General features: G+C 43.0%; 1 protein-coding gene across 6 annotated transcripts in view; it reads right to left on the reverse strand.

Annotated features, from left to right (window-relative positions):
- atp2b4 (ATPase plasma membrane Ca2+ transporting 4) overlaps positions 1-18,141 on the reverse strand; it is a 145,421-nt gene that overhangs the window by 18,253 nt on the left and 109,027 nt on the right. For all 6 annotated transcript variants that reach the window (XM_081358449.1, XM_081358450.1, XM_081358452.1 and 3 more), the window contains 6 exons: positions 17,277-17,505; positions 12,197-12,376; positions 12,029-12,116; positions 11,712-11,818; positions 1,168-1,359; positions 198-411 (listed from right to left, as the gene is read on the reverse strand). In XM_081358449.1, the coding sequence (XP_081214575.1) occupies positions 198-411; positions 1,168-1,359; positions 11,712-11,818; positions 12,029-12,116; positions 12,197-12,376; positions 17,277-17,505 (1,010 nt within the window). The remainder of the gene's footprint in view (positions 1-197; positions 412-1,167; positions 1,360-11,711; positions 11,819-12,028; positions 12,117-12,196; positions 12,377-17,276; positions 17,506-18,141) is intronic.

Raw genomic sequence — 18,141 nt, forward strand, 5'->3', positions numbered from 1 at the left:
CTGATGCTTTGAATATTGCAAATATAAATGCTAGTTGCTAAGCAACCATGCATCACATCAATCCTATACACAAAATGCAATTAGCCAGTCCCTTCCTGCAGGGAGTTTTTACTATAGTTCAAAATGCCATAAAACTTAATTTTAACTTAATTCATCAAATTTGACTAGACCTCATCATGAATACAGAAGCCTCTTACCAGCAAAGAGAAGAGTAAATGTGATGGTAAGTTGGTAAACGGCATGACCTAAAATGTTCTTCATCATAGTCCTGGAAATGAGTGGTTTGTTCCGGCCGTAAGGTCTTCTCAGTAGGAGCGATTCTGTTGGGGGTTCCGTTGCCAAAGCCAAAGAAGCCAGTGTGTCCATAATCAGATTTACCCACAACATCTGAACGGCTTTAAGTGGAGAGTCCTGCAGACACAACAAACCGAAGTCAGACTTCACAGAAAGGACATTAATACAGTATTGTCATATGTAATGTAGTTAGGCAGGGACACAACAAGACTGTCCGGCTCCAGATTAGCCAAAGCCTGGCACCAGCACTAAATGGCCACAGTATGTTTCAATAAATAAAAAATAGTTTGACTTTGCTTGAAGAGTTCTGTTATCATGGCTTATTATGATGAATCGTCTCCCTCAATGCCATCCTTAGCCACCAAATACTCTGGTGTTTATTTTCCTGAAACCCAGCAATTTATTTTTAAACTTCTCTAGTGGTTATTTCTCTGAGAACATTTATGCATATTTTTAAGTCCTGATATTTATATTAAAGAGGACATCTTGGGATTTTTAGACATGCAAGCATAACGTTCTCTCTTCCTTTGTTTATTTTATTTTTTTTAAATGTCTGAATTATATTTTAATTCTAACAATTTTTTATCTCATAATCTAAGGAAAAAAATAAAATAATTAAATTTATTTAAAAGTTATTTACAGATAATTATATGAATTGTCAGTACTTTTTTTTTACCTGTAGCATCTTGCTTTATTTTTATAAATGACCTGATGTGCTCTACAAAATAAGTGTGACATATCCCTTTTAAATTAATATTTTATTTCCTTCCCTCAAAAATCTGTTTCTATCTAAAATACAAAATAATGATATAATGGCATATAAAAAGTAAATGCTGTGTCCCATGAAGTTAAATCAGAGGATGTTAAATGTACCTGTGTGATGCAGGCCCCAGTGAAGGCAACAATCACAGCCACCACATTGACAGTCAGTTGAAACTGCAGAAACTTAGAGATGCTGTCATAGACATTACGCCCCCACATCACAGCTTTGACGATACTGGTGAAGTTGTCGTCGGTAAGGATGATGTCAGAGGCCTCCTTTGCAACATCTGTCCCTGCAATTCCCTGTAAGATAAAGAGCGAAGCTGTTTTTAGAGCGTCTGTGTAAATATCAGAGCAGTCTAATGACTGAAGATGCAGGCTCATTCTCAGGAATGAGATGGATCCCATTTACAGGAAGGTTGAAAAAGGAAGAACCTAACCTAAAAACCTAATATAAATGTAAACCATTATTAAAAGTAAGTTAGCGACAGGTAGCGACATTTAATAAAGTAATCAAATGTAAAATAACACTGGATAGTCTTTACTGTATAAATTAAGCATAGATTGATCCTTATTAAAGTCTTAAAGTCTGTGTTTTTGTCGTTTAAGCGTGAAAGAGAAATCAACTGTCGTGCTGTCTGAAGCGCATTCTGTGCACATGAGTCCTGTGTGTGCATGTCAGACAGACAGGAGATTCACAGACAGTGAATCAGTACAGTACCAGTTCCAGTACAGATTCAAGTTCTTATTTTTGAGTCTTATCACACTTGAATGGTTTATTTGCACTTGAATGAATGATAGCGTGATCATATACTGTAGTGCAGCCAATGAATGGCAGAACTGATCCTGTGTTAATTATTTAATTAACTGAAAAAACAGCCCTAATTTTTATATAAATCAAACAAACATAATATGTATTTATTATATTCTTTAGCTCACTCGGTTCCTCTCTGTCCGCACCTGTGCTCTTGTCATCAGTTGTGACTTTATGCTTGCTCGTCCTTTCCACCAGCATCATCGCCCTCCACACTTTGTTTTTTTAAGTAATCAGCTATTGACCTCTTAATTTTTAGACTATTTAATGCCTAAATTTCCTGAATTCCTAATTTGCGAGTTTTATCAACCGTGTACGTGATAATAGGGACTTTAACCCCCTGAGGTCGGCTATCGCGCCGGCGCGATAGGCTCGTTTTTTTCCGTATGAGTGCAAAAAAATAATAAAATAAAAATATTAATTTTTATCTTATATGCTTGTTATACATCAATCTATCCTGTTAAGTGTGTATTGTTTTTGTGTACACTCACAATAAAAACAAAGTGTTGTGCTTTTCGCCAAATAAAGAAAAATAAACACGAAGCGAGTTCTGCCTTCTGACGGCGAGGAAGAATGCACCTTTTCCTCAGAGGAAGATTGTAACTCAGACGACGAACGGCAGCATATTGAAGAGCGAAGTAAGTTTTACTTAAAAGTCTTTTGTCTTTTATTTTTCGTGTTCGCATTTATGAGGAAAAAACAATATTACGTGACAGTTCTCCATTATGGACGCGAGCGCTCTAAAAAAATCACTAAAAGACTTTCAAACTTTCACAGAGACCTCAAAACAGAAAGTACAAATCCTTTCTTTAAAACGAATTTCGTTCTCTTACGAGAGTCCTCTCGTACTGCGTTTTATCAAAACGCTACGGGAAAAGTCTCTTTTCACGAAACACTGAAGCAAAAAATTATCCTTTAATTTTCATATATGTAAAACGCGTTGCGGCAGCAGCAGACAGCTATGGCGAGACGGCTTGCTCGCTCATTGGCTGCTCTGCGGCAACTGCTTAAGCCTATCGAGCGAGGCCTGAGATGGCATCAGGCCAATGAGGGCGCTTCGCGCCCTCCTCGCCACTTCCCGCCGAAACGGGCGTGGCTTACCTCTATAAAAGGAGCTCGAGAAGGCTGACTCACTTGATTTTAATCTCTTCAGCGAAGCGCACGCATCGCTGGATCACGGAAGCAAGCGTCGTTCGAAGCAAGCACTTCAGCGGGACGAGCCCTCGAAGCCGCTGGCCAACGCCGCCTTCTACAGCCGTACCTGCTGCGCTTTCCGACGCCTATATCCTTTATTGCTATATTGCTCTGTTTTCTGTGTGTGTGTGTGTGTGTTCGCTGCAACACTCACCCCTAAAAGAGCTGTGTCTTTTTCAAGACGCCTTCTCATGCAGCGCTCGCGCTCGCTGACGGCGAAATGCCCTTACTCCGAGCCAATTGCCTACAGTGACTCTGAGGACTCGCCAGGCATCCTTCCGAGGCTGCCCTTCCTGGAAGCGGACGGCGGGATTAGTTTTTCTTTACGTTACAAGAAAAGCTACCCTGCCTCCGCGCGCGTCATTCACCGGCGAAGGAGAAAAGAGTGTTCTCAGTCCCACCATTGGTCGGTCTCACCTCTTTTCTCTCATATTTCTCAGTTCCCTGTTCGGCGACTGGAAATATTATTGCAGCAAGTGAGTCTGTTATAGCACGCTTGCCTGCCAGCAAACGCCGAAGAATACATGTTGACGCCGCCTTTGCCGCCAATGCTTCACTCTGTCAGTCCCCTGAAGGCGACTGCAGAGATGCATTTTGCAGCCAGCGAGCGCGTAGTACCCGCTTGCCTGCAACCGAACACCGTTTCTACGGTTCCCGTGCGTCACTGGCGAAAGGAGAATGGAGTGTTTTCAGCCCCGCTGAAACTGGGCGATATCCACTCTTCTCACATTCTAAGCCTACATCCCCCTGTGGCTCAGTGGCGGAGTTATAGGTTTTCCGCATGGGAGACCGGAGTTCTAATCCCGGTCTAGCGGCATATATATTTTTATGCCGCCAATGCTTCGCTCTGTCAGTCCCCTGAAGGCGACTTCGGAGATGCATTTTGCAGCCAGCGAGCGCGTAGTACCCGCTTGCCTGCAACCGAACGCCGTTTCTACGGTTCCCGTGCGTCACTGGCGAAAGGGGAATGGAGTGTTTTCAGCCCCGCTGAAACCGGGCGATATCCACTCTTCTCACATTCTGGCATATTTCAGGCGTCTGAAAATGTTAGTATTGCATGTCGTGCTTACTCGCATGCCTGCAAGCAAACGCCAGTGTGGATAATACTCGCGCTGACTTTGTCTATGTATCTTCACTGTGGTCCAGTGGTAGATTATTAGACTCTCGCGCGGGGGATCCGAGTTCGAATCCCGGGTCTGCCGGCAGAAAATATTTTGCCGCCGAATGCAAATCACTCTGTTTGTTCCCCGAGAGGCAACTGCAGAAGTGTTTGTTTTCGCAGCCCACGAGCACGTGGTACATGCCTGCAAGCAAACGCCAGTGTGGATAATACTCGCGCTGACTTTGTCTATGTATCTTCACTGTGGTCCAGTGGTAGATTATTAGGCTCTCGCGCAGAGGATCCGAGTTCGAATCCCGGGTCTGCCGGCAGAAAATATTTATGCCGCCGAATGCAAATCACTCTGTTTGTTCCCCGAGAGGCAACTGCAGAAGTGTTTGTTTTGCAGCCCACGAGCGAAGTCCCGGCCACGGCCGATGATGCTATATGTGTACAGAAGATGCCCACTGCTTGTGCCCATCCCTACACATTAGCACAGCCCTTCACACAGGGCCCGCGCTCATATATTCGACTCGGGTCGATCACGCACACAACATAGTGAACGTGCCCACTGCCTAGTGCCCACAAATACTATGTTCTGCATGCCTTGTGGTTTCTGTAAAGACGAAACCTGTGCATTCACACTGCTCAGGCAGACAGTGCACTCATTGCAGTAATTGTGCCCGCTCTCCCGCGCCCACACTTACTAACGGTCATTATATGTCCTACGGGACTCGCCCAGCCCTCCCTTGCTCGGTTAAACACCGCAGCGGGGTCGAGCGCAGGCATTCTGCCCGGCCACGGCCGATGGTGCTATAAATGTAGTCTCGATGCCCACTCCTCAGTGCCCATCACTACACATAAGCACAGCCCTACACTTAGGGCTTGCGCACATAAAATCGACTCAGGTCGATTGTGCTTCCAACATAGTGAGAGTGCCCGCTTCCCAGTGCCCACGAACACTATGTCTAACAGATCACAGGCTCTCTGTAAAAACGAGACCTGTGAGCGCGCGCTCTGCTCAGGCAGACACCGCGCCCAAAGCAGTAAATGTGCCCGCTCCCAGCCCACATCTACTCGCTCACATGAGTCCTATGAGACTTTCTCAGTCCTCCCTCACTCAGCTAAGCACTGTAGTAAGGTCGAGGACGAGCGTTCCGCCCGCTGTATTAAGCGCGCGCCCCGCCTCAAATGCCACAGGCATAACGCCTATGTTTTTATCCCCCGAAGCGCCTCTGTCGCACGGCGAACAGAGCGCGCTCCGTATCCAGCCCGTAGCCAGCCATGCAGAAGCATGGGCAGCGCTTCCAGGGGTTTCGGACTGGGTGCTAGGCATTATAAAGAGAGGCTTCTCGCTACAGTTTTGTCGACGCCCTCCCCGCTTCACAGCGCGCGTCGGAACTACGGTTTCGTTGGAAGTAGCTCACCTACTTCGAGCCGAAATATCAAAACTGATAAGCAAAGGGGCGATAGAGCGCGTTCCCCCAGCTCTAAGCGAAGGGGGACTATACAGCAGATACTTTCTAGTCCCCAAAAAGGACGGCGGTATCAGACCCATACTGGATCTAAGACGGCTGAACAGAGTATTATTGAAACGCAGTTTCAAAATGCTCACAACCAGCAAAATTCTCGCGCATGTTCGCCGAGAAGACTGGTTCATGTCGATAGATCTGAAGGACGCGTATTTTCAAATACAGATAGCGTCACACCACAGGCGATACTTGAGATTCGCCTTCGGGGGTCAGACATACCAGTATACAGTCCTGCCATTCGGCTTGTCCCTAGCACCTCGTACATTTACGAAATGCAGGGACGCAGCGCTCGCTCCTCTCAGACTCAGAGGCATGCGAGTGCTGAACTATTTGGACGACTGGTTGATCCTAGCTCAATCACGATCACAGCTCGTGGAGCACAGAACCATTTTACTCGATCACCTCGAGAATCTTGGTATCACAGTCAACTGGACAAAGAGTTCATTGAACCCCAGTCAAACGATTTTGTTTCTGGGCGTCGTTCTGGACTCACAGTCTATGACAGCGCGGCTGTCACCACAGCGCGTGTTGATCATTCAGCGCGCGGCGAGGTCTTTCCGCCGCGGCGCTGTCACCCCGCTCAGGAAGTTTCAAAAGATGCTGGGTCTCATGGCTTCAGCATCGTCAGTTCTCCGGCTGGGCCTGCTCCGCATGCGCCCGCTGCAGTTCTGGTTGAAAACGCGGGTACCGCGCAGAGCGTGGGCGACCGGTCAATTACGCCTCAAGGTCGATCAGAGCTGTGTTTCAGCCCTGGCGCCTTGGACGGCGGACGACTGGTACCAATCAGGAGTAAGCCTGGGGACTTCCTCGAGAGTGAGGATGGTGTCGACAGACGCATCCACCTCGGGATGGGGAGCTCTGCTCGAGGGCAGACCGTTCTTCGGCCTGTGGTCGGAACGAGAAAAGCTCCAACACATAAACTGCCTAGAAATGCTGGCAGTGCACAACGCGATGACGCGTTTTTGTCCCCACATCAAGGACGAACACGTCATAGTCCGTTCGGACAACATGGCTGTGGTGTCCTACATAAATCGCCAGGGCGGTCTGAAGTCCATATCCCTGTACAGGCTGGCGAAACGCCTCCTATTATGGGCTCAGCACAACTTACGCTCGCTGAGAGCAGTGCATGTACCTGGGCTTCAGAATGTGGGCCCAGACAGACTGTCCAGGAACAATGTTCCCCCGGGCGAATGGTCTCTACACCCACAAACAGTCCGGCTGTTGTGGGAGAGATTAGGCAGAGCGGAGGTGGACCTTTTCGCGTCCCGCGAAAACGCGCACTGCCCCGCGTTCTTTTCAAAGACCGACAGCGCGCTGTCCCGGAGGTGGCCGCGCTGCCCGTTATATGTTTTTCCCCCCGTCTCCCTCCTGCCACAGGTGCTGGAACGGGTCAGGGAAACGAAATGCCCAGTCCTGCTTGTAGCTCCGTTCTGGGAGAACCAGATATGGTTCCCAGTTCTGATGCAGTTGACAGATATCGATCCATGGCCACTGCCGTTGAGGAGAGATCTCCTCTCGCAGGCCGGGGGCTCGATTTGGCACCCACACCCGGAACTGTGGTCCCTTCATGTGTGGGTGCTCAACGGATACCCGTTGGTCTCACAGAGGGAGTCGTGAATACCATCACTCAGGCTAGAGCGCCGTCGACACGGCGGCTTTATGCTTCGAAGTGGTCGGTTTTCTCCGGCTGGTGTACAGCTCGGAGCATTTCACCCCTCGCATGTGAGGTAACGGAGGTTTTCTCCTTCCTACAAGAGCTGTTGGATAAGGGCAGATCCCCTTCCACGCTCAAAGTGTATGTGGCGGCTATTTCAGCGTTCTTTGGTTCAACGCTGGGTCAGTCGCTGGGAAGGAATGATTTAGTCATCCGCTTCCTCAGGGGAGCTAGGAGACTGAATCCGCCCAGACCTCCTTCAGTTCCTTTGTGGGACCTTTCTACGGTCCTGGCGGCCATGAAAGGTGCCCCTTTCGAGCCTATCCAGTCTATTAGCCTCAAACACTTGTCTTTCAAAACAGTGTTTTTGATGGCTCTCGCTTCAGTGAAGCGCATAGGCGACCTGCACGCGCTCTCTGTGAGCCCGGCGTGCTTGGAGTTTGGTCCTAATGACTCTAAAGTCATACTCAAACCTAAGCACGGCTATGTGCCGAAATCCCTCAACACGCCTTTTCGGGCTCAGGTCATTTCCCTGGCTGCCCTGCCGGCATCGAGTGAGGAAGGGGACTCGAGTTTTCTTTGCCCTGTTAGGGCTTTAAGAGCTTATATGTCCCGCTCTGCTGTCTTCAGACAGACAGAGCAGCTCTTTGTCTCGTTCAGTGGACGTTCCAAAGGAATGGCTGTTTCGAAACAAAGTCTATCCAGATGGATAGTTGACGCCATAGCGCTGGCGTATACTGCCAAGGGCATTCCATGCCCGTTGGGAGTCAGAGCGCACTCTACGAGAAGCGTTGCTTCTTCGTGGGCTTGGTCCAGCGGGATTTCCCTACAGGATATATGTACGGCGGCAGGCTGGGCCTCGCCGTCTACATTTATCAGGTTTTATAACCTAGAGGTTCCCGCCTTGCAGGCTAAGCTTTTGTCGGTGTAATCCGTTCAGCCGTCTAGTCAGACCGCTGAAACTCATGCGCTATGCGCTACCGACTATCTTGGGCAGAACTGTGTAAGACCCACATTTTCCGCATTAGTTCAGGTTCCCTACCCTGTCTATGTGATGTTATACTTGCGTCTGTGGACATGTCTATTCTACGACGCTACAGTTTAGGGAATTAAGGCTCCCACCCTTATTCCCTGACTCTGTGTGAGTCAATCTGGTGATTATGCACTGTATGCCTGAAATAGCTTCCGGTGATCAGTGTTTTTTATCCCAGCACGCACGGCGTTTTGCAAGGGGTTCCCGTAGCGTTTTGATAAAACGCAGTACGAGAGGACTCTCGTAAGAGAACGTACTCGGTTACTAACGTAACCTCGGTTCTCTCTAGAAGAGGGAACGAGTACTGCGTTCTCTGCCGTGCGTACGGTTCACTCTGGTTCGCTTCGGCGATCAAAATCAAGTGAGTCAGCCTTCTCGAGCTCCTTTTATAGAGGTAAGCCACGCCCGTTTCGGCGGGAAGTGGCGAGGAGGGCGCGAAGCGCCCTCATTGGCCTGATGCCATCTCAGGCCTCGCTCGATAGGCTTAAGCAGTTGCCGCAGAGCAGCCAATGAGCGAGCAAGCCGTCTCGCCATAGCTGTCTGCTGCTGCCGCAACGCGTTTTACATATATGAAAATTAAAGGATAATTTTTTGCTTCAGTGTTTCGTGAAAAGAGACTTTTCCCGTAGCGTTTTGATAAAACGCAGTACTCGTTCCCTCTTCTAGAGAGAACCGAGGTTACGTTAGTAACCGAGTACGTTTTGTATCAATTGTATCTTACTTTTAATAATTTTTTCATTAACAAATTTCCTGGATTTAAACTGCAAATTAACATTTATATTTCTTATAATAAAAATGAAAGACCTATGTTACAGACATATGAAAGACAACATTTCGTTGATTAGTTTTGGATAGATTATACATTTTTAATGTAAAATATCTGCCACCTCAAATAAGCTTTTGTTTGCCAATATTTGCTTATGTTAAATATATGTTTTGTCAAAAATAAAGTTATCAAATAATCAATCAAATCCTTAACTTTGAAATATGTATGATAAAATGTATACTTTAGTTTTTACAAAGAAAGATTACACTTGAATTGTTGTTGTAATTGTAACCTTTTTAATAAAAAAATATATTTACAAGGTAGATGTAAACAAACTATTAAAAGGTAAATATAAGCCTTTTCTTTAAATAACTTTTATTGTGTTTTATTATTGACAAATTTGGGGAGCACATAAATATTCCAAAACTGAAAATACAGTATGAGAATTAACTGCACAATTACTAGACATGTTTTCCTTGGATATTATAGGCCAAATTGCAAGCACAATATGAGGAAAAATAAAAAAGAATTGAGATGCTTCCAACTGTTGCTCTTGCATTCTTGTGGCTCAGTGACTCACCTGAATGAATGGCTAATTAAGTATGCGGGCCCCATTGTCTCCTCAGGTGTGAACCACTACATATACATGACCGTTGACGCCCACTCCGCATATGGCCTTTCCAAACAGAAAGTGCTTTGCAAAATTCAAATCAATGTATTGTGTTATGTGAATGATAAGGCAGGGTGATTTTCACTTCATTTTGAAGAAAAAACACTAGGCGATGACATCTTTTAGACAAAAGTCTTATTGGCACATATTTAGAATGTGTTTTATGGCCTTATTTCAGAAACTTTAGTTTTTAGTTTTTTCAATAACCACGCATAAACATTATTCTCTCAAAAATGCAGACATGTACATTCTTGTTGCTCACATTTCATGGTAGCCCTGTTTGTGCTAAATAGTGTGTAATTTTTTTTTGCCATTAATATGTTTATAAGCAACTGAAAAAAGCAAAAATGTCAGGGCATGTCAGAACATCTCAAGGACCCCAAAAACACCTTAGACCCCAGAGGGTTAAGCAGCAGCTGCTGACACAAAGGCAACAGCGTTCTACTACGAGAGAATAGCAGATTTGCCGTAGTCGATAATATGTGACAGATTAGATAAGTCCCTAATGCAAGTGCAGGTAGGCAGACACCGTTTGTGTGTCAAAAACAAATTTTTTGTCTCAAAAAATGGTCGCAGTCTGGAACCCTGCCTTACCATAAGATGATTAAAGTTCATTTTAAATATGCAAAAATGTGGAGTAACTGAGTCTAAATGCGAAAGCAACCGTGCGTCGAGTCCATTGCACATAGAAGCGCAAAAACAAAGAGAACTTAGAAAAAGTGAGATAATAATGTTGTTTTAAATAATGCAATTTTGTTAAATGCCTGACAGTTAAAAGAATTCGGGTCTTCTCTGGTCCTTTAGGAAAAAGAGACCACTAATACCGAACCCGACCCGTGTCCAAGCGCTCGAAGTTTTGGACCCGAACCTGCTCGAGTCTCTAGTCAGACCTCGGGTTTTTGGATTGAAGTGGACCTGAGTGGACCTCTAGTGCGCACACTAAGCTTCCCACACAGTGCTTGAGTAAGTAATTGAGTTCCATTTCACGTCTTCTTGAGTTTGAATATTTAAATAGGCAACTGTCCTGAGCGTCATTCATGTTCATGTTCTCACAACATTGCACTGATAGAATTCATAAAAATGTTACCGGTCAACTGGCTCTTGACATCATTTCAAATACTCACCAACGCCGCTTTTTACTCGCATTTGACGCTTGTCAAGTGTTCATTTTAGTCCCTGGTTTTATATAAAGATATTTCAACTAAATGAAGATTTGGTGAAAAGAATGAAGAGGTATTTATGCAGACTCAAACAGCACAGCAAAATGATGAACCAAATGAAACCATATATTTGAGCTTCAGGGTGTCTATTTCTGAAACAATTAACCATGCCTGCCCTCATCCTAACCTAATGTCCTTTAGTCAGTAGTCTGCACAATTGCACCACCTACAGCTTTTGAAACAGACACTTCTTAGACTTCTCAGACTCTCTATATAAGTGTTTGAGTGAGAAGCACAAATTAAAACACTTTTTCCTGAAGCACAAATTAATTTTATCATTGCTTAAGTTGTGGGGTCATCTGAGCAACAAGCAGGGGTCAGCCACTTAACAGCATGCCGCGATAATGCCCTGAGGAATTCTGGCTTGGTGCAGAGCAAGAGATATTGGGTAAGGATTAGGACGCAACCTCTGTGGTTATTAAAGCAATCTTTGCTACAGTATAACATTGGCTGACAAACCCTCATTGAACAAGCCAGACACTCACCCTGCAACGGACTCTCTGAAAAAAGACAAATTAGCAGCAAGGCAGTCATTTTATTAGCAAAACGAAGTGGCCTGAACAGACTAGTGAATCAAGAGTATATGCACAATATGCTTGTATTAAACCAGTATCTTTTATGTGGTAATGGTACGATTTGAAAAACACGCAAACAAAAACAATAAATGATTTACCATAGCAAAGCCAACATCTGCCTTTTTAAGGGCAGGACCGTCGTTAGTGCCGTCTCCAGTCACAGCCACCACCTGTCTTGTTTCTCCAACTGTGCTGTCAATGATGCCTAAAAGACAACAACATAGGAACTGCATCAGGGTAAACCAAAATATTTGTGACATAGGGCTCATAATAATGAGAGGAAACCCCAACTCCCCTCCAGTGGGTTTTTGTACAACTTATTTAATATTATAATACATTGGTGTATCACAAAACAGTGAGGTTAGCTGTGAAAGTGTGGACTAAAATCTCACCCAACTATTTGTAAAAATCTCACCTTTAACCAGAGTGTGTTTGTCTGTTGGGGAAGAACGAGCAAGAACACGCAGTTTGGGCCAGACCTTGTCAAGACGCTCTTGCTCAACCTAAAGACAAAGGCAACATTAAAAAAAGCACTTTCTATGTCACTTCAGACATCTGTAGTTAAAGTGCTGCAACATTTTACCTCTCCTTTGTCATTGCGAATCTGCTGGTTGAAGTCTTTGCCCTCCATGCACAGGAAGTCCTCTCCAGGCAACAGGATTCCACATTTGGTGGCGATGGCACGGGCTGTGTTGATGTTGTCTCCAGTGACCATACGGACCGTGATGCCTGCTCGCTGACATTTAGAGATAGCCTCAGGAACCTGCACACCGGAGGAATAGAAGGACCATTATTTGGTTTGGTACAAAGCATGTTGGGAAGCCACTGCCATGTCGTTATCCATTCAGACACTCCAGAGTAGAATTTGGAGATGAATGGATTTCTGGCAAAAATTAATAAAAATAAAAATGAAAAAAAATATCAATGCAAAATATTGGATTATATAACTTGGATTAATTTAGAAATGACTTGTCAGGAGTCCAAATTTTTTTCCTAGTAGCTCAATAATTACGAAATCTAGGATAAAAGAATAATAATAATCTAATGGAATATAAAATAATCCAACATATTCTTTGTCAGGGATAGCTGAGCAGGGAAATTCAGGTGGGTAATAGTACAAGAACTTCATGTAGCCACATGTGCTTCGGCAACCTAAGTTTTAATTCACATCTTAATCACATCTCTAAATTTCTATAATTTTAGCCACTTTCCGCCACTTCTTAAAAAAAACACACACAAAAAAAACCCCAGGAAGAATTACTTTTAAAAATAAATATAATTATTGATATAATAATTAGTATAAAAAATAAATGCTGAGATCAGAGCATTTTCTGTACTGCTTAATTTCCTCACAATAAAAATAAAATAAATTACCCAACCAGTTCAGAATGTTTCCTGTACGATGTACTGTGAAATAATACCTATACGATAGTCACCATTTTGTTCTTCACTAACTGCACAAAAAAAAAAAAAAAAAAAAACCTTTCAGTATGGTCTAATTCAGGGATGGGCAACTTCGGTCCTGGAGGGCCACTGTCCTACAGAGTTTAGCTTCAACCCTAATCAAACAGGATCCTCAGGATTACTAGAAAATTACAGGCAGGTGATTTTTTCAGGGTTGGAGCTAAACTCTGTAGGACAGTGGCCCTCCAGGGCCGAAGTTGCCCATCCCTGGTCTAATTCATGAATGAAGGAATGAATGACTAGGGTTGGGTACCGAAACCTGGTTTCAAAAGCTCATCTCGGTGCCACTTAAATGCCGCTGAAATAGGGGTGGGCGGTACACCGGTGTCATAGTCATCACCGGTGTGACATTGCGCCACGACATGGATTTTCTAATACCGTCAATACCGTAATAAATCAATTATGTTCCTTGAACGGCTGCATTTACATCAATAATATCTAATTCTAAATAATAGGGCTGACTTCTAATGGATTCGACGATTCGATTCGGAGAGGTCTGATTCGACTATGAACCTCAGTCGAATACATGGGCGTCAGTTTGGTTTGAAATGTGCTGGGGACAGAGACGCATTCGCATTTTCAGAAGGGCTGGGTACATTTTTATTTATTTTTTCGCTTTCGCGCAGGTCATGTTTTGAAAGACGATGTCCTGTAGCTTACTAATGTAAATAAATAAAAATGTATTCAAAAATCTGCTTCACATTTTCAGCAGGGCTGCGGAGCGGCTGTGGGTTGACTCCACACGGTTCTCATGTGCGTTAAAAAGCTTTACGTGGTTTAATGTAAACAACGATTACCAAATTTCCCTCTCATATTGCTCCTCATAACCACTGAAAATGGTAAAAAAAATCGAACCCGGAGTCCAATTATTATGGACGTTATCTGATATTAAGCGTTTCTGCTTCACATTTTCAGCAGGGCTGCGGAGCGGCTGTGAGTTGACTCCACGCGGTTCTCATGTGCGAGTTGACTCCACGCGGTTCTCATGTGCGTTAAAAAGCTTTACGTGGTTTAATGTACCTAAACAACGATCACCAAATTTCTCTCTCATATTGCTCCTCATGTTTATGAAATATTATAATATATGTGTGATATATGTGTTTTAGCTCTTTTGTTTGAAATGGAAAAAATCTAGCTGCTATCTAAAAAAAAAGAAAAAAAAAGGTTTGACTATCAGTCGACTACGGCAAAATCTAACGAATCAGATTCGACTATGAAAATCCTTAGTCGAAAACAGCCCTAGTTATTACACTGCTAATTTTTGTTTTGTTGTACACTGTTAAGTAAGATCTTTAGGTTTTTTGCAAAATAAATGTTGAGAATGCATAATACTCGCCCATGTCTCTTTTTGATAAGGATACCTACCATTTACTTATTATATTATAAAAATATTAACTTTATTCACATACTAAAGAGAGACAGGACAGGCTACTCCTCCCAAAATGTACCAAAAAAAAGTTATACCGTGATATTATACCGTCACCGTTCAAAAGATGAAAAATACCGTGATATTAATTTTAGGTCATATCGCCCACCCCTACGCTGAAATAACCTATATCCATTGCCCTCTGGTTCTCCGAAATGGAAGTAAGCAGCACCATCATCGCTAATTAACCCTTTGACACGTACGATCGATCACATTGGTGTGATTAGAACATTCAGATCACGTGATCATCAACTTCTATATTCAAATTCAAAGTAGTCTAAATACAAAACAAAACAAGTTTACATAAATTCACAATAAAATTTAACCCAATAACCAAAATACAATAATTTAACACTAAATAACACTACAGTACTAATAACAGTAGTTTGTATTCTTGGTATGCTACAAACAAGCTTTAAATTTCAGCATTTCGCATTTTTCACATTTTTTGCCTTCTCTGGCCAAATACGACACCTCTCCTGACTTATTGTATGTCCTGCACAAGGTGAGCGTTATTTTAGAACGCATCACCTTAAATGCCGTGACGCGAAGCCCCTTGTGGAAGAAGAACGCCATCATGTTTACAACTGTGACAATGAGCATTCATCAGGATCAACTGAATGCTGGATTTTCAATCTTCAATTCATCCACTTCTCCCAAAATACATTAAAGTAAGTGGCTGGTGAAGTGTGAGAAGAATAGAGTCAATTTTATAGTTACCTACACAATGTGTATCTAAACACGTCATCAATTTATAATTGAAAGGATTGTTATTGCCACTTCCATAGACATCAGTGTGTATATTGTATGTTGTTGTGATATAATATGACAGCACTGAGCGCCTGTCTCTGGCTCAGTGCCAGCCAATGCGTGAATGCAGATTTGAATTTAGAAGTTGATGATCACGCGATCTGAACATTAAGCACACCAGTGTGAACGATCGTACGCGTCAAAGGTTTTACTAGCAAACAAATTATATATGTATACAGTGATAGGTGTTGTATTCCTATAGGTAGATGTGGATCAGCTGATGCGAGCTTGACTAACGTGACCTGCCAGAACTAACGCTACGCTTGATTTACTTAGGTACAGGTTCCATATCGGTGCCCGGTTTCGGTACCCAACCCTAATCAGTTGTCATTCTATAGAACTACTCGCTGAATCTTTCAGAGTGGAAAATGTAACACTTACACAGCATCTGACATCTTGCAGTATTTTTTATTTATTTTTGCCATACCAGCATCTATGGCTATTTTCATGGCAAGATCAATGCATTTTAAAAGAAACAAATAGTGGTAACATACATTAGTAATGAAAATCATCTTGTGTAAACAGTCTGATCATGTATACACTCAAAAAGATAACTTGCAAAAAACATTTTATTTATGATTGGATTGACTTCATATGGCATATTATTAATGTGGCTGTGGCATCTTGCAGTAATAAATTATATTTAGAAAATGTTTTTATATATTATAAAGGTTTGTCCCCATGAAAAAGCGCAAAGCATTTGGGTGTCATTATGGACTTTATGGCCAAAGGCAAGACAAAATTCTTCCTCTGTGTCATTCCTGGCCTCAGATCAGTGAGAGTCACTGTTTGTCAGTTTGCGGTGCGTGTTAAGTCGTAAGGGTACCAAGACTACTTAAAGCATGAAGGGGCTGGATCTAGAGGTTTTGTGTGTGTGTGTGTGTGTGTGTGTGTGTGTGTGTGTGTGTGTGTGTGTGTGTGTGTGTGTGTGTGTGTGTGTGTGTGTGTGTGTGTGTGTGTGTGTATGTGTGTGTATGCTGGAGTCCTATGTAATTATCCTCACTCAAGTCTTGCAATGAATCACATACCCGTAATTAGAACCAATAAGCTCATTTATTTATAGATAATTAAAAACCTCCCAGTGTTTCCATGGACAGAGATGCTGCACAAGTAATGCATGTGAAAAACATGTTGCATGATGCAAAGAAACTAGTGTGTGCATTACTAAATTTTAGAATTGGCTCTTGTCTTGCCTGTGACAGCAGAAATAAACTAGACAAGCTACAGATTGCACAATCATTACTGCAAGAGACTGATTCTCACAAGGGCAAAAACATCCAAGCCCATCTTATCATCGCTACATGACACGATTCCATTTCAAAGCTGTAAATGGGCGAGCGCCACTATCAGACCGCTACCTCAACATAATATTGTCCTCTGCATCAATTCAAGTCATAAGTTACAATCTTTTACTGGCTGTGCATTCCCCTCCCCCCCACCCCGTACAGCACATATAGAAAGGATGAAAATGTATTCACACTATAGATGGGAACAGAGATTAAATGGATTGTACCACTTAAAAAAGCCTGCAGGAATAAATTTAACCTAAATATCAGTAATGCGTTCTATTATACAATTATATATGCCACCTCATTTGAGGGAATCCGACGTCAATTCTGCACTGATCCAATATTCATAATCAAAAACAGCACAATCATGTTGCCTGTCGTACTTATTTTAAAGGAATTAGGTCAGTTTGTTGCTCCACCGATGAGGCTATTCCAGTCCACACTTTGAAAGTGTTAGACACTCTACAAATAATTCATCATCATCACATGATAAGCACGGTCAATACTTTTTCATTACATGAGATGTGGCGGGTTGCTCCTGTCGAGACAAGCCGTCCCCTAATGCTTGTCATGTCTCATTACTAATGGAGGCCTGAAGTATACAAATGTCCAGCCCTGCACTATGGACAAGCACATTGCTATCAGCAAAAAGCAAACTGGATCAATTTTCTCACCTCAGGACGGACAGGGTCTTCAATGCCCACAACACAAATGCAGGTCAGGTCATTCAGAATGTCAGCCTCGTTTTCCCAGTCTGGCTCGGTTGTGAAGTCCCTCATGGCTACGCAAATGGTCCTTAACCCGTCACAGGCCATTGGCTCGATCACTTTCTGCACCATCTCATCCCGATCTTTGGCCTTGAAGACACGTTGCTGTCCTGAAGCATCAATGATATTGGAACACCTGACAGACAAGAGAAAGGTTTAATAAACACAACAAACAATCATTACAGTTTACTGCAGGAGGAAGATGAAACTATCTTTAAAAAAAGAACTCAAAAAGGAAAAAAACAGAGGAAGAAAGGGAAATAAAGGGGTCATATAAAACAATTAAATTTTACTCCTGTCATGACCATTTATAATAAAAAAATGGCCAATTCTTTTGCTGTTGTTCCTTTAAGAAATTCCTCTTAAGCCGGGAACACACTACATGACTGTCAGGCAGATTATTAATGTAATTTGGTCAATACGACTGATCATGCTCAAACGGACAGAGTTTGTTCCAGTTGCGCTCAGTCTGTTTATAGTCATGTAGTGTGCGGTGTCTAAAGATTCTAGTCTAAAAATTTAAAATCAGCTGTTGCCAGTCATCCTCACAAAGATTTTATTAAACATGTTTAATATTAGCAACTGGTGCCGATAACTATATTGTGGAGATGCATTCCCAGTCAAACATCATTCATCCTTATTTTTGTAATATTGTCAAACATATATTTTTTATAATATTTAAGGTTTCTTTCGGAATATTTCATTAGTTAACATAGCAAGTTAATTGTTTTTGGGCTATTCATTCAGTTCTGTAAAAATTCTGAATAAGCAG

The sequence above is a fragment of the Scardinius erythrophthalmus genome (assembly GCF_964197995.2).
Source record: "Scardinius erythrophthalmus genome assembly, chromosome: 25".
Taxonomy (NCBI): Eukaryota; Metazoa; Chordata; class Actinopteri; order Cypriniformes; family Leuciscidae; genus Scardinius; species Scardinius erythrophthalmus.